Source organism: Taudactylus pleione, unplaced genomic scaffold (assembly GCF_031769625.1).
Source record: "Taudactylus pleione unplaced genomic scaffold, aTauple2 ptg000203l, whole genome shotgun sequence".
NCBI lineage: Eukaryota > Metazoa > Chordata > Amphibia > Anura > Myobatrachidae > Taudactylus > Taudactylus pleione.
The window spans coordinates 3011691-3033784 of NW_028284605.1; the positions used below are offsets into that span (position 1 = coordinate 3011691).

General features: G+C 42.3%; 1 protein-coding gene across 1 annotated transcript in view; it reads left to right on the forward strand.

Annotated features, from left to right (window-relative positions):
- Positions 1 to 22094, forward strand: part of TAOK1 (TAO kinase 1) — a 120618-nt gene that overhangs the window by 66124 nt on the left and 32400 nt on the right. Inside the window, exons 4-9 of the mRNA XM_088477759.1 lie at positions 733 to 804; positions 10528 to 10629; positions 12455 to 12500; positions 12901 to 12997; positions 15854 to 15967; positions 16622 to 16713. Coding sequence (XP_088333885.1) covers positions 733 to 804; positions 10528 to 10629; positions 12455 to 12500; positions 12901 to 12997; positions 15854 to 15967; positions 16622 to 16713 — 523 coding nt within the window. The remainder of the gene's footprint in view (positions 1 to 732; positions 805 to 10527; positions 10630 to 12454; positions 12501 to 12900; positions 12998 to 15853; positions 15968 to 16621; positions 16714 to 22094) is intronic.

A 22094-nucleotide genomic window follows, 5' to 3' on the forward strand; every position in this document is an offset into this window, starting at 1 on the left:
CGATCCTGTCAAAACCGAGAGCTTGGTAAATTCGCGATTTTTTTTTTTTAAGTGGAAAAAAACGTCCGTTCTTGATCTATCCTATCGGAGTTGAAAAAACCGATAAAAATCGGGACCAAATCGAATCTTAGTAAATTTACCCCTAAGAGACTGTCTCTGAATCTGTATATAAAGTGCTACAATGTATTGGCTGCAGCTTTTTTCATTCCAAGTTCCGATTTATTTACAGACTAAGGTGCACACATACATGTGTTGCATATCAAATTAATCAGCACAGTTTACTGGTGCGTTCGACTTAGACGTGGTAGGTGGGCAAACATCTTTGGCCAAACATGTACTATGAAACCTTACTTTTAAAACCATTAATTGTTGCAGTTTATTATAGACCTTTTGATTACTAGAATTCTTAGTGCTTATAGGGTGCACCTGCTCCTCCCCCTTTCTCTTCTGCTGTAGAAGTACAGGTCTCAGCATGGTAGCACCTATTATCATGCTTTAGATTAGGATGTGCAGCCCAGCCCCTACTTTTTTCTATTTAAAATGGACAGCAAATGTTCTTTTAATCATCAGACCATTTTCACAATTCTGCAAGCACTTTATCACACAGTGGACATTGTAAGGTGCTGCAAATGGCTTGAGCTGATAGCTGTTATACTGTTTAGCAGGTTTATAGTTTGTCACAAGCTATTTATACAAACTGCTTCAATTTCATCCTGTTTCCTTCTATCCTAGGCACATGATGTGCGTACCAATGAAGTGGTGGCCATCAAGAAAATGTCCTACAGTGGCAAGCAGTCAAATGAGGTATGCATGATCTTATCTTACCCAGGGTTTTATTGTCTCAGCCTGTATAACTACAAGCAACTTTAGCTGCATGTGCATGAAGAACAAAGCAGTAAAAATGGGTAGAGTTATAATTTTGTTGCAATGGACCAGCTTGTCTTAAAATATACAGGAAATATCTTAAATAACAGCTTAAATGATACATTTCTGAATAAGGAATGTAAAATTCCCAGTGTTTTGTTTGTCTTGTCCTAACTAGTGCAGCTTTGTTAGAAAGTGGTAATGATCCATGGGCATGTAGCCAGCATCTTGACAGTGAGGATCCCGACTGTCACAATACCGACTGCTGCATTCCGACTGTCACAATACCGACAGATTGTGGAGGTACGTATTTGGGGGAGGGATGGGTTAGGCTACAGGAGGGGTGGGTTAAGGGTAGAGTTAGGGTTGGTATTCTTTCAGAAATCTGTCAGGATTCTGACCGACGGGATCCAACTGTCTGTATTCTGACCCTCTGCATCCTGACCGTTGGGCTCCGTACCCAACCCTAATTCATGCTGACCCCTTCCTGGCTACACAAGGTGCAGTCTGATCGGGTGAGTGACCATACATATGCACTGCACAGGTCCTACTGGAAAATTAGATTGCACTGGTGCAGAGCCGGCCCTAGGCATAGGCAAATTAAGAAAATGCCTAGGGGCATCGAAGCCCGTCTATAGTCGGCAGAGGTTTGGGGCAGACACTGAAACATGGGGCACTGTGAACGTAGCTGTAATTACACACACAGTTCCACTGCGAAAATATGCTACTGGTTGCAATCGCTAGTCTGTCGCAGTCAAACAGAAGGAATGCCCACTTTCCCTTACTCACATCCGTAATAATTGGCAAAACGGCAAAACCATCGGTAACATCGAGTACCATCGTAGCCTCACCCACAATTGCACAAGGTCAGACCATATTCAGAAATTGCTAACCTCGTCGCATGCAGTGGGAGCTCAAGCTGCGTATACCATTCAAACGCGCACACACCTGTGTTTGACCGACCATCCTGTCACCACCCCCAAACGCTCACTTCCTGTCACTCTGTGATGGGTTTGTGCTTTACATTCTGTTTCAGTGTAGGAAGTACTACTTAGAGAAGCTTTTGCTTCCTAACATGGCTAAAATCGTCCGTCTACGTGCATAATCGCAGTTGTGATCCGTAATGAATCGGGCCAGTGAGCGGGCAGGCAGTGGCAGAACAGCCGGGAGAGGGCAGAGAGGTTCTGTATGAGGGTTGCTGTGCTGGGTGAGGAGTGCTGTGTGGTAGAGGGATGATAGGTATTGTTGGCTGTCTCTGTGATCTGTGCTGATTGATGCTGTGCTGTGAGATGAGGAGAGGGGTCCTGGGTCATAGGCAGAGCTAGCGGTGGTGCAGCCCGTACATTGCACTGACCAGGGTCCTCCGCAATGAAGGGGACCACAGCAGTATGAGTCTGACTCATTTTACGCTGTTCATCTCTGCTCTGCGGTCCGTAACAAAGGAGGATGCCTGGATAGTTGCATATTGTGTGCGTTTAGCACGTGTTTCTCTAACAATAAAAAAATAAGCCATAGCTTGGTGTCCGTGAATAAACACTAAACTTGGTGGTGGGATTATCTGATAGGGGGCGCCAACGAAAATCTTGCTATGGGAATCAAATTGCTTAGGGCCGGCTCTGCACTGGTGGTTGTCTGCATATACTTCCCTGGTCAGCTAATCTGGTAGAAAAGAAAAACAATAATCCAAATTGTGCAGTATACTAATATGATGTGCTTTAGCAGGAGGGGCTAGTACAATTCAGTGCTGTCCTTCTCTCCATATTACTTTCACGAGTATGTTTTGAACTAGCATTTTATCTGTCTCCGGTTACTTACAAGGACTTGAACACTTGATTTAGAATTGTATGGGTAGTGTAGAGTTCCTGTTCCATTTGCCCCTAGTGGTCCTTTTTAATATTATTAGTTTTTTTTCTGGATTTGCATTGTTTTTTTAATGATGTGTAATAAATGTTTGTTTATTAAGAGCTGCTTCATTGTATGAATTATATTCATGGATACATTGCTCTGGTTTGTGCGGCACCTTCTTGTGAATGTGTCCTTTTGTATTTCGAGAATTTAGCAAATTCATCTAAATTGGCTGCAGCACAACAGGGATATCTTTTTATTATATATAGATGGTTACACCTGCTAAATGCCTATATTTCTTTCGCGCTTTTTTTTTTTTTTTTTTGCTTTAATTATTCAGATTGTAATGTTTTGCTAGCATGATTGCATTTGATATAATATACAAATCTGAAACTTTAATATCGACATTGTAGTTGGCTCACAATGACATCACTGCGCAGTCTCACTTGTGTATGAGTCCGCCAATCCCATACAGGGCAGTCCTACAATACGTACTGCAAGCCTGTGCCTTACATTCTGTATCAGTGTAGGCAGTACTACTTAGAGAAGCTTTTGCTTCCTAACATGGCATCTTGCTGAATAGGAGATATACAGTCAGGTGCATAAATATTGGGACATTGACAGAATTTTCATATTTTGGCCTCTATTCACAACCACAATGGCTTTGAAATGAAACAAACAAGATGTGCTTTAACTGCAGACTTTCAGATTTAATTTGAGGGTAATTACATCCAAATCAGGTGAACGGTGTAGGAATTACAACGGTTTCTATATGTGCCTCCCACTTTTTAAGGGGCCAAAAGTAATGGGACAAACAATCCTAAATCTAACTTTCACTTTTTAATACATTGTTGCAAATCCTTTGCAGGCAATTACAGCCTGAAGTCTGGAACGCATAGACATCACCAGACACTGGGTTTCATCCCTGGTGATGCTCTGCCAGGCCTCTACTGCAAATGTCTTCAGTTCCTGCTTGTTCTTGGGGCATTTTCCCTTCAGTTTTGTCTTCATCAAGTGAAATGCATGTTCAATTGGATTGAGGTCAGGGGATTGACTTGGCCATTGCATAACATTCCACTTTTTAGCCTTAAAAAACGCTTTGGTTGCTTTTGCAGTATGCTTCGGGTCATTGTCCATCTGCACTGTGAAGCGCCGTCCAATGAGTTCTGAAGCATTTGACTGAATCTGAGCATATAATATTGCCCGAAACACTTCAGAATTCATTCTGCTGCTTTTGTCAGCAGTCACATCATCAATAAATACAAGGGAACCAGTTCCATTGGCAGCCATACATGCCCACGCCATGACACTACCACCACCATGCTTCATTGATGAGTTGGTATGTTTTGGATCATGAGCAGTTCCTTTCCTTCTCCATACTCTTCTCTTCCCATCCCTCTGGTACAAGTTGATCTTTGTCTCATCTGTCCATAGGATGTTGTTCCAGAACTGTAATGGCTTTTTTTAGATGTTGTCTGGCAAACTGTAATCTGGTCTTCCTGGTTTTGTGGCTCACCAATGGTTTACATCTTGTGGTGAACCCTCTATATTCCCTCTTGTGAAGTCTTCTCTTGATTGTTGACTTTGACACATATACACCTACCTCCTGGAGAGTGCTCTTGATTTGGCCAACTGTTGTGAAGGGGTTTTTCTTCACCAGGGAAATAATTCTTCTGTCATCCACCACAGTTGTTTTCCATGGTCTTCCTGGTCTTTTGGTGTTGCTGAGCTCTCTGGTGCGTTCTTTCTTTTTAAGAATGTTCCAAACAGTTGATTTGGCCACACCTAATGTTTTTGCTATCTCTCTGATGGGTTTGTTTTGTTTTTTCAGCCTAATGATGGCTTGCTTCACTAATACCTCTTTTCCACCAAAAACCCAGGTCCGACCTTGGTTTTAGGACATGGTTCCAACCCTGGTCAGACCCAGGTCAGACCCATTTACACTGCACCTTTGATCTGGGTTACTCCCAGGTCAGCCCTGTTCACACTGAACTCAGGTCTGCCCTGCTAAACCTGTGAGGTAATAAAAAGTGGGAGGTGAATGCTCCACAACCACCAATCCTCTCATTTTAGGCATGATCCAGGTCAGATAACCTGGGTTGCACCGTTTACACTGCACCATTACCTGGGTCCATCCTGGGTCCAACCCTGGTAGCTACCTGGGTTGGATTGCAGGGTCACTTGACCCAGGTTATTTTTCAGAGACCCTTTTACACTGAGCTGCGACCCGGGTAGACCCAGCAAAAAGGTTTTTGCTCTGGTGTAAAAGGGGTATAATAGTGACAGCTCTCTGGATCTCATATTGAGAGTCGACAGCAACTGATTCTAAATGCAAAAGTCACACCTAGAATCAACTCCAGACCTTTTACCTGCTTAATTGATAATGAATTAACGAGGGAATAGCCCACACCTGTCCATGAAATAGCTTTTGAGTTGATAGTCCCATTACTTTTGGCCCCTTAAAAAGTGGGAGGCACATATAGAAACCGTTGTAATTCCTACACCGTTCACCTGATTTGGATGTAATTACCCTCAAATTAAATCTGAAAGTCTGCAGTTCAAGCACATCTTGTTTGTTTCATTTCAAAGCCATTGTGGTGGTGAATAGAGGCCAAAATATGAAAATTCTGTCAATGTCCCAATATTTATGCACCCTGACTGTAGCACGATGAGCATAGTTAGGGATTGCACTCAGGTGAGGTATAGGATATATGGTCTATTGAGATTCCCTGTGAGAATTGTTTTTGGATGCAAACTCACAAAGGAACATCATTTTAGGGCTGTGTGCCCCTTTTTCTAGTGATTCACTAATACCTGTATGCATCCTCTTTTGATTATGAGTAAGAGTGGGCCCTGTTTAGTCAAGGGCACAATTGAGCTACACTTTTACACAATACACATATTGGAGTTTGCACTCAAAAGTAGGAGCTTTTCCTGACTTAAGAATACAGAGTTGTTATCTATTATCTGCAAAGTTCAGTGATGCAACACAACTTTAAGGAATACAATCTAAGAAATATATTGACCGTTTTGCAAACTAGTTTAACCCTTTTAATAGAATATGGTGAAAAATAGTAATTCCATAAAGAACAATGTTTTTAAGAAGTTTATTCCACTTTTATAGAAGATGCCTTGCTGAATTCTCTGACACTGGGTATGAAGCAGCAGCATGGTGAAAGGATGGTGTTTGTATATTCTGTCTGACAACCAGCAAGAAACTTTTATTTATATATATTTTTTTATATTAAAGTTAGTAAGTGGAGTCAGGCTTTAAATGATCCTCATAGTTTAGATACACTGAAGTGCCAAAAGTCATTTGATAGCAGTATGTAAAGTTAATGGTAGTGGCTTCACCATACTGTGATGTCTTGGAATGCCCACACCTGCATCAGTTGTAATCTGACAACGCGTGAGTCAGTTTGAATACCATCTAGGCTGCTCATGGCACCACTGATGGTGTAATGGTTAGCATTACTGCCTCTCACACTGAGGTTTTGTTCTTTTTTTTGTATGGCGTTTGTATATTCTCCCTGTGCATGTGTGGGTTTCCTCCGGACACTCCGGTTTTCTCCCACACTCCAAAAAAAATAGTTGTAGATTAATTGGCTCCCAACAAAAATTAACCCTAGTGTGTATGTGTTTGAGCATGTGGTAGGGAATATAGATTGTAAGCTCCACTGGGGCAGGTACTGATGTGAATGGACAAAATATCCTCTGTAAAGCGCTGCATAATATATGTGCACTATATAAATAACTGGTAAATAATAAGGGAATATGAATTATCCGAATTCGAATGGGCGCAGTAGTTGGTGCCCGTCACCTGGGAGATTCAATTTCCCAATTTGTGTTGACATTCAAAATTCCTCAAACTACGGTGTCGCATGTGTACCGGCGATACCTCATAAAAGGCATTACCACCCACCGTGGACAGCACAGTGGCCGACCGCAGGTGCTTAATTATCGTGACCAGTGGCGTCTGGCCAGAATTGAGCGTCACTGGCTCAAATCACATCCACATTCAATGCAGGAGGTACCAAATGCATAGCCAACAAGTCAGTGCAGCGTTGTTTAGCTTCCATGGGATATGGGAGCAGAAGACCCTGTGGACACTGACACTGGGCATAGCGCCTCAGCTGGCCTTGTGAAATCGCTACTTGGACCCTGGAGGGCTGCCAACATGTGGCATGGTCCAATGATTCACAGTTCCAGTTGTTTTGGGCTGGTGGTAGTGTTCTGAGGCCATGTACCTAAGTTGTCAACAAGGCACCATGCAGACTGGTGGTAGTTCAATAATGGTGTGAGGTGTGAGCACGTGGCATGGGTTGAGTCCGCTGGTCCTCCTGAACACATCATTGACCGGTAACCACTACATTGCATTGCTTGATGACCTTTTGCAGACCTTCATTGACTTCATGTACCCCCACAATGATGGAATATTCCAGCAGGATAATGCACCTTGTCATCGGGCCCAGGTTATCCAGAATCTGTTTGAGGAGCATTCTGGAGAATTGTGATGAATGGTGTGGCCACCACAATCGCACATCATGAACCCAATCAAGCATTTATCGGACGTGGTTTAGAGGTATATTCGCACCCAATATCCTGCACCTACAACTATCAGGGAGCTGTGGGTAGCTATCCAGACAGCATGGGTCAGCAACTCTCCAGAGGTCTTTTGTCTACTTGTGGAATCGATGCCACATCGAGTTGCTGCACTTCGCCGGGCTAGAGGGGGTCCTACACAATACAAGCATCTATCCCATGACTTTTGGCACTTCAGTGTATAAAGTGCATTGCTTTGTAATATTTCATATTTGTTTCAAAATCTCCTACTTTTTATTATCTGTCAAACACTGATGAAATGGACATATTATTATTATTATTATTATCCTTTATTTATATGGCGCCACAAGTGTTCCGCAGCGCCTTACATAGTACATAGAACTAATAAGTGAACAAGAAACAAGTAACTTACAGTACATTACAGTGCAGGACAGGGACACAACTTATATACATTGCTGAAATAGTGATTAAAGCACTCACAATAAGCTGCCGGGAGTTGGCGGTCCCGTGTTAGGTGCCCTAATGGGGAGTAGAGAGTAGAAGAAAATGTAAAGAGAAGCACATGAGGGAAGAGGTCCCTGCTCATGAGAGCTTACATTCTAAGGGGAGGGGCAGACAGACAGGCGTGACACAGAAGGGGAAGATAGGAAGGAAAGAGCATGAGGTGGGTTAGGAGGAGTGCTGGAAGGCCTTGATGAAGTAGTGGGTCTTGAGAGCCCGTTTGAAGATTTGTAGAGAGGTGGAGAGTCTGATAGGGAGAGGGAGAGCATTCCAAAGGTAGGGAGCAGCACGGGCAAAATCTCGGATGCGGGAGTGGGAGGAAGTAATCAGTTGGCAAGAGAGGCGGCATGCATTAGTTGAGCGAAGTGGGCGGGTGGGAGTGTGAAGGGAGAGAAGGTCAGAAATGTATGCGGGAGAGGATTTGGTGAGGGCTTTGTAGGTGAATGTAAGAACCTTGAATTGGCATCTGAAGGGGAAGGGGAGCCAGTGTAGGGCTTGAAGGAGAGGGGAAGCAGATATAGAACGTCTGGAGAGGAAGATGAGCCGAGCAGCAGCATTGAGAACAGATTGTAGTGGAGAGAGGTGAGAGACTGGGAGGCCAGCTAGGAGAAGGTTACAGTAGTCCAATCTGGATATGACCAGTGAGTGGATGAGGGTTTTAGTGGCATCCTGGGTGAGGAAGGGTCTAATCCTGGAGATATTTTTTAGGTGAAAACGGCAGGACTGCGAGATGTGCTGAATGTGCGGTTTAAAGGAGAGGGAGGAGTCTAGGATAACTCCAAGACAGCGCACTTTGGGGCTAGAGGAGATAGTTGTGCCATCAATAGATAACGAAATTGTGGAAAGTGATGTAGTGGAAGAGGGTGGGAAGATGATCAGCTCAGTCTTAGACATGTTAAGTTTAAGAAAGCGCTGGGACATCCACGAAGAGACAGCAGAGAGACAGTTGGAGATACGGGTAAGGAGCTCAGGGGTGAGCTCAGGGGTGGAAAGGTAAATTTGAGTATCATCTGCATAGAGATGATATTGGAGGTCAAAGGAGTTAATGAGTTCACCTAAAGAGGATGTATATAGGGAGAAAAGGAGAGGTCCAAGAACAGAACCTTGGGGAACTCCTACCTTTAGTGGAAGTGGAGGGGAAGAGGAGTCATGAGAGGACACAGCGAAGGAACGATCAGAGAGGTAGGAGGAAAGCCAGGAGAGGGCAGTTTCACGTAAACCGAGAGAGTAAAGGATTTGCAGGAGGAGAGGGTGGTCTACAGTGTCAAATGCAGCAGAGAGGTCAAGGAGAATGAGCAGAGAGTAGTGACCCTTGGATTTGGCAGCAAGGAGGTCGTTGCTGACTTTCGTGAGGGCAGTTTCCGTGGAGTGGAGAGATCGGAAGCCAGATTGAAATGAGTCAAGGAGGGAGTGGGAGGAAAGAAAGGTGGTAAGGCGGTTGTAGACAATACGCTCAAGGAGTTTGGAAGCAAAAGGGAGAAGAGAGATGGGTCGATAGTTTGAAAGTATGTTAGGATCAAGGGTAGGTTTTTTAAGAATGGGGGAGACAAGAGCATGTTTGAATGCAGAAGGGACAGTGCCAGATGATAGGGAAAGATTAAGGAGGTGAGCCAGATGGGAACAGGCAGAAGGAGACAAGTGGGAGAGGAGACGGGAAGGGATAGGGTCAAGAGGGGAGGTGGAAGGAGGGGAGGACCGGATGAGGGCCAAGACTTCCTCTCCAGAAGCAGGGGAGAAGGATGTCAGAGTTGGTGAGACAGAAGGGGAGGGGTGGTAAGGGCAAGGAGGGAGAGGAGTGCTAAGGGTCTGATGGGATATGATGTCCTCACGTATGGAGTCAATTTTAGACATAGCATTGATTAACACACGTGTGAGTCCTACATTCTTTAAGAATGAATAAGGGTCAACTACGAGCCAGAATATTTCATTATGGGCAAAGTTTAATTGTCTAGTGCATTTTTAGATGTACACCAACACTTTGATATGTAGCTCCTCACAATCCATAAAGTCAGTCTATGTATAGTTTGTCAGGTTGACAGAAACTTTGGAAATAGCAGGGTACAAACATCACATAATTACCACTTTAACCCAATTCACTCCAATACTTTAACTTTGTTTTTTAATACATCTTGATTTAGGTATTACAATAATCGTGAAAGTGAGGGGACATCGCCCCTGTCTATATTATATATATAATTTTTGGTCTCCCTTTTGCCACCGGGAAACATGCACAGGGTGTCCCATTATAAGATTGTGAACACACACACATACACCCAGCACTAATCAAGCAGGCGGATCAAGTATCAGTGCAGCAGTCAAAGCAAGAGGTGATTGTCAACCTCACTAGCAAAAACGAAGAATTAATAAACTGCGCTCAAATACTTATGTTGAGACATAAAGTGGAATAAATTATAATTTATTATACCTTAAACTAAATGTTAGTATTGCGTAATAGACAATAAGCATATAAATAGAGACAATGGTTTTTTTATATATATATATATATATCTCTTCTATTACCTCATAAATGTATAAAAAGAAATATCAGATCTGTATTTCAAAGTTTGCAATATTTATTTTACTGGAATATTTTAAATGTGAAAGTACCTGTGTTTTTTATTATGTTAGCAGTACCTTTTCACAAAGTTGACCTTCGGTATTACATTCTTTGAAGAAAGGCCATTTATAGTGCTTTATTGCTTCCATCATTATCCCAAAGGTAAATGTAACATTTTTATACACCACCTTTAACAGAAATGGCAAGATATCATCAAAGAAGTGAAATTCCTTCAAAGGATACAACATCCGAACAGTATAGAGTATAAAGGCTGCTATTTAAGGGAACACACGGCATGGGTAAGAAGTCTATTATGTTCTCCTTTTCATGACATATTCTGAATTTTTATCTTTGAGTATCATAAATACGTACATACATACATACTTGTGATGTTCCCATAAGGTCTCTGCCCAAACTATTGTGATTCATGCAAATTAATCCACATCCTTACTCATTTTGAATACAGACTATGAAATTGTATTACAGTACATTGGGGGTTTTTTTCTGGGGGGGGGAGAGTTCCTTTTACATGCAAACAAGTTAGAAAAAAAAATATCTTTGAGGTCTTGATGCTGTCATGTTCTTTACACCTTAATAATAACACAATTTGTTGCCGATTTATTTATGTATTTTGCTTTACATATCGAAATAAATTTCTATTTTACCAGCATTAGATTAAAAAGAGAATGCAACATTTGTATTTTTTCTGAAATGTTTATACTATTTACCAGAAGGGACCTTGTGATGTCACTGGAGTCTACAATATATCTCCTCTATTCCCAACACTAATCAATTAATTTCTTTGAATAGTATTTATCTACCATTCCTTATGTATCGTGTGGATACTCATTTGTTGGTTGTGGCAAATAACCAGGTTCATGCTGTCAGTCAGCAAATGACCACACACATTCCACCCAAGTTTTCTTAGATAAAACAATTGCTCTGAATCTGGTGATTTTATAACCAGTTTGTCTTACCTTGCATTCTACAGTGGCCCTGTGGACTCCTAACTCTGCTTCTGTATGTTTGACGTACAAAACTTAAGTAACCATGCACCAAAGCTGCCACTGGTCGTTCCAACTGTACTTGACAGCCTTGGGATATAGAGAGGGGGTTAGGAAGCCTTTTATTGGGTCCCTATGTCAAATGTGACACATGGCATTCACACGCAACATTTAGTGCACTGAAACGGTAGGTACCGCTGCACATGACGAGAAGACATGATATCACTGTGCTGTCACTGGGATATCAGCCATCAAAGAACTGTGCGTGGACACTTGTAAATAGAATGTTGTTATAGCAGTTATATTTCTATATTTATTTTAACATTACACTAAAAAGTTATTCAATTGGACTCGCCCCATAAGTCCGTGTGACTAAGAGCAGCTGTATGCTGCACAAACAGTAGCTCCTGACTCGTTGATTTTTTTTCTTTGCAGCCCCGCAGTGTATAGCGAAGTGAATAACTTCGGGAATGAGCTCCCAGAGCTATTCAATTCTGCGTGATGTTAGGTCGGGGAATACTCATTCTCGCACCTTATACAGGGTGTTTAGTCGCAAGAACGGGCATTCTCCGACTAAACTTCCCGATGCAATGCTGTTTCCGCCACGCTAAGGGCAGAAAACAGCATTGCACCTGGACTTTTGTCTGATTTCTGCTCGCATCCCAGGAGGGATGCGAGAAGAAGTCCTTAGTCGGGCTTAGCAGCACGATGAATTGAATTGCTCCTGGACCTCATTCCCGGCGCTATTCACTACGCGTTTAATTGAATCGAGCCCAAAGATCTCTGAGATCAGGCTGCGAGGAGGGCGAGGTAAGGTGCCATTGCAGGTGCTTTCACACTGTTGCAATGGCACCTCACACCCCTTTCGCTTAATTAAATTGTCTCATCCTGACAAATCAAAGCAAAAAATTATGATTAATTTATTACTTACAGTAGACAGATAAGCTGATTACATCTTTCAGTATATTAAAGTTGGAAGACAAGGGTAAATTTGTCACAAAAAATATATAAATTGACTTTGAGGATGAAAAATTTCTGGCTACTAAAAGGGTAAGGAGTAGATTGCCACTGTATAATGTACAAATTGCATTAGTAAATGTGTGTTTTGTTCTCTCCCTAGCTGGTCATGGAATATTGTTTAGGCTCTGCATCAGACTTACTAGAAGGTAATTACTTTTCTTCGTGGTTTTCTTTAAATAACTTTAAAATCACTGTCATGTCAAATTGGAAGGGGGTACATGGGCTCATTGTGACCCTGCGTTAGATTCTCTGCTGCATCAACAGATAAAATATATTTGAAGTAACACACAGCAGCAAAATGCTATTGTAGCCCAGAGACTTTAAATTGAGTCATGTTATACTTTTTTTTTTTTTCCTCTTTAAACCACAGCCTGTAACTTATAGCAAACATAGTTGCATGATTGGACTGTACAAAATCTGCACCTGTTTCTCATGAGATGGCAACATTAAAAAGAAAATTGATACAAAAGCAATTGTACTATGTGGCTAAATTTTGCTTAGAACTTTTTGTGTGTTACATGTGACATATTGTTTATTGCATTCCAGTACACAAAAAGCCATTGCAAGAAAATGAAATTGCGGCAATCACTCATGGAGCCCTGCAGGGATTAGGTTATTTGCATTCTCATAATTTAATCCATAGGTAAGTACATAAATACCTCCTTTCTTATGATCATCACTAGTAATTGCGTAAAATGAATCTACTTTTAATTCTACAGTAGATTGTGCTGCGCACATTGTCACTAGAGAACACAATGTAATAATAATAATATTTATATAGCACTTTTCTCCTAATAGGAATCTTGAGTGCTTTACATTTGCCTTTACAGCACAAAATACAAAGCAAGTTTAACAAGGGACACTTTCCTAGGTGTTTCTGCTTTAACACCTAGGAAAGTGTGTTCTGTATGTGCCACCTCCTTTTACTCCTATGGGATGACCTTTTCCCAGGTCTTTGTGCTGGCTGAAAACCAGGTCGGGGTAATGCTGCCGTGTGAATGACTGGGTGGACCAATCACAAGTTGCAGTCCCAGAGACTCTGGCTTCCGATTTGTCCTTCCACAGGCATTTTAATGTGACAAACTGAAATGTTCTGCCACATGAATGGTAGTGCAGCTTTACATTTTTTTTTTTTTAATTTTTATAGACCGGTATATATAATAAAACCAATATTACACAACCGAGACACAGTGACATGACAATCGCATTACAACAGTATATGAAATATACAAAAATATCAGACCAATACAAAAATAAAATGTACAGAAATCAATAGGTTATATCACAGAGCACACAAATTGACGGTATACTCATTACAAAAAGAAATGAAGAAGGCGGCAACCTGATAAACGTCTCAAAACGGGACTCCAGAACGTAGTACTTTCATATTCTATCATGAAGTGATATGAAAACAGTGCAGCTTTACATTTAGCAAACAAATTACCCCTTAATTCTGCTGTAGGCTTTAATAACATGTCACATTTTATTCAACAGATATGTGTGGACATTAAACAAATACGAAATTTTAGTTTTTGTATTAAAATTGACGCTGTCCACATGCAATTATTATTTTCCAACTTATTACGAAGCTTGATGTATGTTGATGGGCCTATGATACAAATTAAAAACATTCAGTGCAATGAAACAGAAGGCAATAGTTGCACTGCCCAAATTAGATTACAATCAAAGACGTGTAGGGAAGCATTGTTGCATAAGGAAAGGGAATAATTATAACCCTTTTCAGACATAAGCAAAAACCCTGGATTTTGCATTGGCACGGCTTGTCGACCTGGGTCCTGCTCATGACTGAAAGGGTCTTACCCGGGTTGACAGTCCCAGGTCCGCAACCCTGCAATTGGCCAAGGATCTTACAACCCGTGTCAGTGCCCGGCTTATGTCTGAAGGACATGACCCGGGTCATCCTTAAAATGACTTGATTGGTGGGCACAGTAGGGCTTGGAGGTGACCTCATCTCCAAGCGTCCACTGTTTGATGGAAGATACTGGTCACTAGTAGACCTGGGTCCGGTGTGAAGGGTGACAACCCGGGAATAACTGTGGTCCATCTCCCAGGTGTGAAAGGGGGTAAGTACTGAAACCCTGGCTTCAACTCTCGTCCAGGGTTCGAGCCAAGTAAAAGCTGGGGTGTATGTCTGAAGCTTTAGGTGCGCAACAGAGCAGCTCAAGCAACCCAACTGGTGTAAAAAAAAAAAAATGTCACCACACGCATATGTATCAAAGCTTGATGTGGGATAAAATTTGTGAAATCTGTATCACAAACCAATCGGCTCCAAACTATCAATTCTTAAACACCGCCTGCAAAATGTAAGTTAGAAGCTATTTGGTTGGTGAAATATATCTCACAATTTTATCTCGCATCAAGCTTTGATACATATGCCACAAAAACACACAAACTATATCCTATAACACACACAGGAACATGAGCGCTTCACAACAAGACTTCCCTTTAAATGTACAGAAATCTTCCGGTCCGCTTTAATCTGGATGCTGTGATCCTGCAATTGTTTTTTCAATCACATAGAAAAAAGAACAATATCATAGTATAATACTGTTATAATAAATGAGAAACATCAGGTAAGTAGATAATTGGATACCTACTGGACGATGCGTCTACCAAAATTAGTAGACAAATATCGCACTGTATGGAGAGGGAATAACCCACTTCAGGCAATTGTCCCGCTGATATGTCACACCTTGGTTTACTGAAATAATTTAATACACTTCCCCCGAAATTAAAGGGGAAGAAAACTTTCGATAGTGTGATACAGTTTTATTCTTTAATACATCCAAGATAAAAAAAACATCCATATAAAATTTACAAGTAAAGTGGACCCATACCGCATGGATAATCTACTCAGAGAGGTAAACATAAAGGCTTAAAGTCAATAGTAACCAGGCGTCCCCGGGAACCGATTTATTGCAGCCAGGTAGTCAAGAGTCCATCCAAATCACCTCCTCACCTATCGAAGGTTTCCTTCCCCTTTCATTTCGGTGGGAAGTGTGTGGTCCTGGTATTTCTTATACATATCTTCTAATTACATAGTTGTTTTTAATGGACCATAAAAAGCCACTCCTCTACACAAACTGAAAACAAAATATACATTCTTATCTATGAAGCACTCTTGCTGGAATCTCTATCTTTGTCAGTGGCTCCCAAACTGCGCCTCGGCACCCTGGGTTGCCTTGGGACACTTGCAGGGGTGCCTCAGGTTGGTGGTCCAGCACCAAAAATTCTTTATGGTCAATGTAATGTAAATATGTGGACAAACAGAAGTGCAAACCTGTCCACCACCACATAACTGAACCTAAGGATGACAAGTAAGCACAATTTACTTCACTTTACTACATTTATTTCTGAATTTCTTAATAACAAACTTTTGGCTTAGGGGTGACGTGGAAACAATGCTGTTACTCTAGGGCACCGTGATTCAAAGAAGTTTGATAACGTCTGACCTATGTAACACATTATTCTTCCATAGAGATATCAAGGCAGGCAACATCCTTCTTACAGAGCCAGGCCAGGTGAAACTTGCTGATTTTGGGTCTGCATCAATAGCCTCTCCTGCCAATTCATTCGTGGGGACACCATATTGGTAAGTGATTGTGAAACCTGTGTATTTACAGTGAAGGCCTAAATGTGCTATTACTTTGGAAGTGTCCCGTCCTACAGACAGGTTTGCGTTGCCATAGAAACTGAAATGTTAGCATCCTAAATGGGTGATATTTCAGGACTATTGTGTGTGCAGTAGACTATGTAGTCCTAACACATTGTTCAATTGTCCTTTTAGTGGGTCATTGACCATTTTTAATATATATGATAAATGTGTAAAAATATAGTTTTTAAGCTCGGTTGTAGGTAGGGATTTGGATATTGGTACTTAACCAATGTCAATTATCTGCCGCCTTGAAAAATGTTTTTCTTTTTTGTTTATATATCAATAGCTTAAGTGTGAACCCGTAGATATATAGATCAGGGATTTTTATGGCATAGAATATACCCCCATAAGATAATTACATGTGCAGTCTACATAATCTTAGTTAATTCCTTCTATTGGAAAGGAAAGATGAAAGTTTTCTATAAACCGAATATTTGGTTTTCTGACAAAAGTGTTGATAGTAAAGTTGTGACATTTATGATTTAGTAAATAAAACCATTAAAAACTTTTTTTAGAAATGCTTTTTTATCCCACTAAACCTCAAAGAAGCTTTTAGTTGTGAGGTTTCATAGTTACATGTTTTCATTTTAGGATGGCCCCAGAAGTAATCTTAGCCATGGATGAAGGACAGTATGATGGGAAAGTGGATGTTTGGTCTCTTGGGATCACTTGTATTGAACTAGGTAATCCACATCCCAACATTTTGCAACTGTTGAATATTAAACACATATTACACACCTTTTAATAATGAGTTAATGTTTTTTGCATTATTAAATCCTATTATACCGCAGCAAGTATGGGGGGCGATTCAATTCAGCGGGAGTTGAACAGTGCGGAGAAGTTGGTGCCGGGGCTACTCAATTCAGCACGCCGTTTGGTCCGACTTTTAGAAGTTGAGGCCCGTGTTCAATTAGAGGCAAAAAGTGTTCGCTGATGCGCGCTTTTTACCTGTTTCTGAAGTATTGCCCTATTCAATTCCAGGACGTTTTTGCCTAGGTGAAAACTCCATAGGCAAAAGTGGGCAAAATAATTACTCCACCCAAAGGCAGGAGAAAGGAAGTGCAAAATCCATATTTTGGGGTACAAATGTTGGGACTTGGTTCAGAACCCTTTGGACACCCCTCCTAATGACTAGGCAAAAATAATAAATTCACCCCAAAAAAAGAGATGTAATTTTTGGGGTGAAAATGTAAAAAGTGTTGGATAATGGGTCTAAAGTACTGAGACAGGTATTTTGGGCTGCTGTATGGATGGGGCAGATTTTTTTTTAGGATTGCAGGGGGCTGCAGCAGGTGTATTTTTTTTTTATTTTTACATCTGCACTTTATAGACACAAAAATATACTAGTACCCATTTTAATGTTCCCAATTTAACTACAGCAATTATTTTTCCCCTAAAAAAATATGCTTTCCATAATTTTTCCACACTTATGCAAATAGGCATATAACAGCCCTTTGACTCAACTTAAGTACCCTAATTACGTTCTTTTATTAGGGTTATTAATACATTTCTATATTGATTCCCCGAGTGAGTTAGGCTTTATTTGGGGGTACAGTTATGTGTTTTCACCTGTTTTACAATTGAATAGGGCACATAGCGGGTGCGCACATTGAGTAAGAAGGCAAAAACTTTGCGTTCAAACACGGAAATGAGGCGAAAACATTGTGCGTTTCGCGGCTAATTGAATCCGGCCCTAAGTCAGAAAATGCCGGGTGTTTCGTCGTGAGAACCGGCATTCTCCGACTGCAAGGCTGTTAGCGCCGCGCTTTCGGAAAGCAGCCTCGCGGCCGGCTTTCTAGTCCGATTTGTCCTTGCACCCTCTGGAGGGTGTGAAGAGAAATAATTTAGTCGACCTAACAGTGCTCTGAATTAAATAGCTTCGGGACCAACTTCACGGTGCTATTCAACTCCCGCTGAATTGAATCACTCCCATATTTTTAAAATTGTACAAATTTTAATGTATTTCATTTGATAATTGCAGATAGATAGTTACTTTTAACATATGACAGACTAAGGGCTCAATTTAGTTAGGAGCCACTTACTCACGTTCACGAGTAATTGCGGCTTTGTGCCGCAATTATGGTACCACCAGACTCAGATTTTTCATAGGGGTGCATACAAAAATCCATGAATCTGCAGCGAGGTCGGCCCCAGAGCCAGGCAGCTTTTCCACACCGTTCCAGCGTCAACTCGCAATATTACTGGCGGATAGTTGTGGTTCCATTTTCATGTATTACTTGACAGACAGGGTTTAGAGATTTATTTTACTTGCTTTAATAGCGCTGATCAATGTACTGAATCCTAACACTGTTTTAACCGCTGAAGTGTTTTCTGTTTACTATGCGCATTAAATTCCCTTTTAAGAGTTATGCAACAAAACATAGCATTTTCTTTTGTTGTATATTATAAACTAGTAAAGGGACCCGGCATAGGCCAGGTTACCTTGGTCCCACCTCCTGCTGTGATGGATTTCAATGCTTTATCTAGGTAATTCCTTAATGGGGATTAGCCTGTTCCTTTTCCCAAATTTTAATGATTTTTTTTTTTTTTTTTACATGTGTGTTTGTGTTTTTATTACCTTTTTGCTTTTCAAGGCTAGTTGATTAAAAATGGATAATTCACCATTTTAATTTGAAGTTATTAAAATGGTATGTTTTTATTTTGAGGGCATCTCTAATTTACATAGCATATTACTCTAAATTCTTTTATCACTGGTAGCAAGTTTTAGTATAGTTCCTCCAGTTCACTATATATATATTAGGGGTGTGCACCGGCCACTTTTCGTGTTTTGTGTTTTGGTTTTGGATCTGGATCTTTCTTCGTGTTTTGGATCTGGATTGGTTTTGCCAAAACCACCCTTCCGTGTTTTGGGTTCTGGGTTTTGTGTTTTGGATCTGTATTTTTTTTTAAAAAAGCATAAAAACAGCTAAAATCACAGAATTTGTAGGTTTTTCTGCTCCTATGCTATTATTAACCTCAATAACCTTAATTTCCACTCATTTCCAGTCTATTCTGAACACCTCACACCTCACAATAGTGTTTTTATGTCCAAAACGTTGCACCGAGGTAGCTGGATGACTATGCTAAGCGACACGAGTGGGCGGCACAAACACGTGACCCATCTAGGCGTGAAACTGCAGTGGCAGACAGGATGGCAGTTTGAAAAACTAGGCCCCAAACTGTACATAATGCAAAGAAAAAAAAGAGGTGCAAGATGGAATTGTCCTTGGGCCCTCCCACCCACCCTTATGTTGTATAAACAGGACATGCACACTTTAACAAACCAATCATTTCAGCGCCAGGGTCTGCCACACAACTGTGGCTGAAATGATTGGTTCGTTTGGGCCCCCACAAAACAAGCTGGCAATTAATGTGTCCCTGCACAAACTGGCTCTATGGAGGCAAGATGTCATCCTCATCCTCCTCATCCACCGATTCCTCACCCTCTTCAGTGTGTACATCCTCATCCTCACAAAGTATTAACTCGTCCCCACTTGAATCCACCACCACAGGTCCCTCTGTACCTTCTGGAGGCTGGTCTCCCTGGAAGAGCTGATAATTCATTTTGATGAACATCATCTTCTCCACATTCTGTGGAAGCAACCTCCTACGCCTTTCGCTGACAAGGTTCCCGGCTGCACTAAACACTCTTTCGGAGTACACACTGGAGGGGGGTCAACTCAGGTAAAATAGAGCCAGTTTGTACAGGGGCCTCCAAATTGCCTCTTTTTCCTGCCAGTACAGGTATGGACTGTCTGCCATGCCTACTTGGATGCTGTCACCGATGTAATCCTCCACCATTCTGTCAATGGTGACAGTATCATATGCAGTGACAGTAGACATGTCAGAAATTGTTGCCAGGTCCTTCAGTCCGGACCAGATGTCCAAACTTGGTCCTGCCTGTCCTGCATCACCGCCAGCGGGTTGCTTAGGATACCTAAGTTTTTTCCTGGCAGCCCCAGTTGCAGGAGAAAATGAAGAAGGAGCTGTTGACGTGTCACGTTCCGCTTCAGCTGACAGTGTGTTCACCAGCAGGTCTTTGCACCTCTGCAGGCTTGTGTCGGCCGGAAAGAGAGACACCACATAGGCTTTAAACCTAGGATCGAGCACGGTGGCCAAAATGTAGTGGTCTGATTTCAACAGATTGACCACCCTGGAATCCTGGCAAAGCGAATGAAGGGCTTCATCCACAAGTCCCACATGCCGAGCGGAATCGCTCCGTCTTAGCTCCTCCTTCACTTTCTCCAGCTGCTTCTGCAAAAGCCTGATGAGGGGAATGACCTGACTCAAGCTGGCAGTGTCTGAACTGACTTCACGTGTGGCAAGTTCGAAGGGCTGGAGAACCTTGCACAACACGGAAATCATTCTCCACTGCGCTTGAGTCAGGTGCATACCCCCTCCTTTGCCTATGTCATAGGTGGATGTATAGGCTTGTATGGCCTTTTGCTGCTCCTCCATCCTCTGAAGCATATAGAGGGTTGAGTTCCACCGTGTCACAACCTCTTGCTTCAGGTGATGGCGGGGCAGGTTCAAGAGTGTTTGCTGGCGCTCCAGTCTTCGGCACGCAGTCGCTGAATGGCGAAAGTGGCCAGAAATTTTTCGGGCCACCCAAAGCGTCTCCTGCACGCCCCTGTCGCTTTTCAGAAAATTCTGCACCACCAAGTTTATTGTGTGAGCAAAACATGGGACGTGCTGGAATTTGCCCAGATGTAATGCCCGCACAATATTGGTGGCGTTGTCAGATATCACAAATCCCCAGGAGAGTCTAAGTGGGGTAAGCCACTGGGCGATGATTTCCCTCAGTTTCTCTAAGAGGTTGTCGGCGGTGTGCCTCTTACTGAAACCGGTGATACACAGCGTAGCCTGCCTTGTAACGAGCTGGCGTTTCTGAGATGCTGCTACTGGTGACGCTGCTGCTGTTGCTGCGTAAGGTGATACATCTACCCAGTGGGCTGTCACAGTCATATAGTCCTTAGTCTGCCCTGTTCCACTTGTCCACATGTCCGTGGTTAAGTGGACATTGTGTACAACGGCATTTTTCAGGACACTGAGGACACTTTTTCTGACGTTTCTGTACAGTCTCGGTATCGCCTGCCTAGTGAAGTGGAATCTAGACGGTATTTGGAACCGGGGACACACTACCTCCATCAATTGTCTAAATCCCACTGCACTAATGGCGGATACCGGACGCACGTCTAACACCAACATAGCAGTCAAGGCCTCAGTTATACGTTTTGCTTCAGGATGACTGCTGTCGTACTTCATCCTCCTCGCTAAGGACTGTTGGAGGGTCAATTGTTTAGTAAAAGTAGTGGTGTTCCTACTTCCTCTCTGGGATGATGAACGACTCCCAGCAACAGCAGCAGCGGCAGCAGTAGGCGTAGCAATGCAGGATCCTCCAGAGGAATCCCGGATAGGAGAGTCAGTCATGCCAGTGACATGGCCTGCAGGACTACTTCCGATCCTGACTAAGGAGGAAATTGACGAGGAGGGAGTTGACGGTGTGGTTTGCAGGCGCTTGGATACAACAGGACAACGGGATTTAGGTGTCCCTGGACTGCTTACGGTCTTAGCCAAAGTTTCTGAACTTGACAGTAACTTTTTATGAACGCGCTGCAGGTGCCGTATAAGGGAGGATGTTCCTAGGTGGTTGACGTCCCTACCCCTACTTATTTCACCTTTACATATGGTACATATGGCAAGACAGTTGTTGTCCGGATTTGGATAGAAATATTGCCAGACCAAAGAGGTGGAATGTTTGGTCTTCTGCCCAGGCATGACCGTGATGGGCTTTTTCATCCCACGGACAACAACTGTCTCCCCCGGAGCCTGATTTAAACAAACCACATCACCATCAGAATCCTCCTCGCCAACTTCCTCCTCAGCGCCAGCTACACCAGTATCCTCATCCTGTTGTACTTCAACAGTGACATCTTCAATTTGCATATCAGCAAGTGGACTGTGGGTGCTCCTTTCAGCACTTGCAGGGGGCATGCAAATGGTGGAAAGAGCCACCTCTTCCCGTCCAGTGCTGGGAAGGTCAGGCATCGCAACCACCACCACA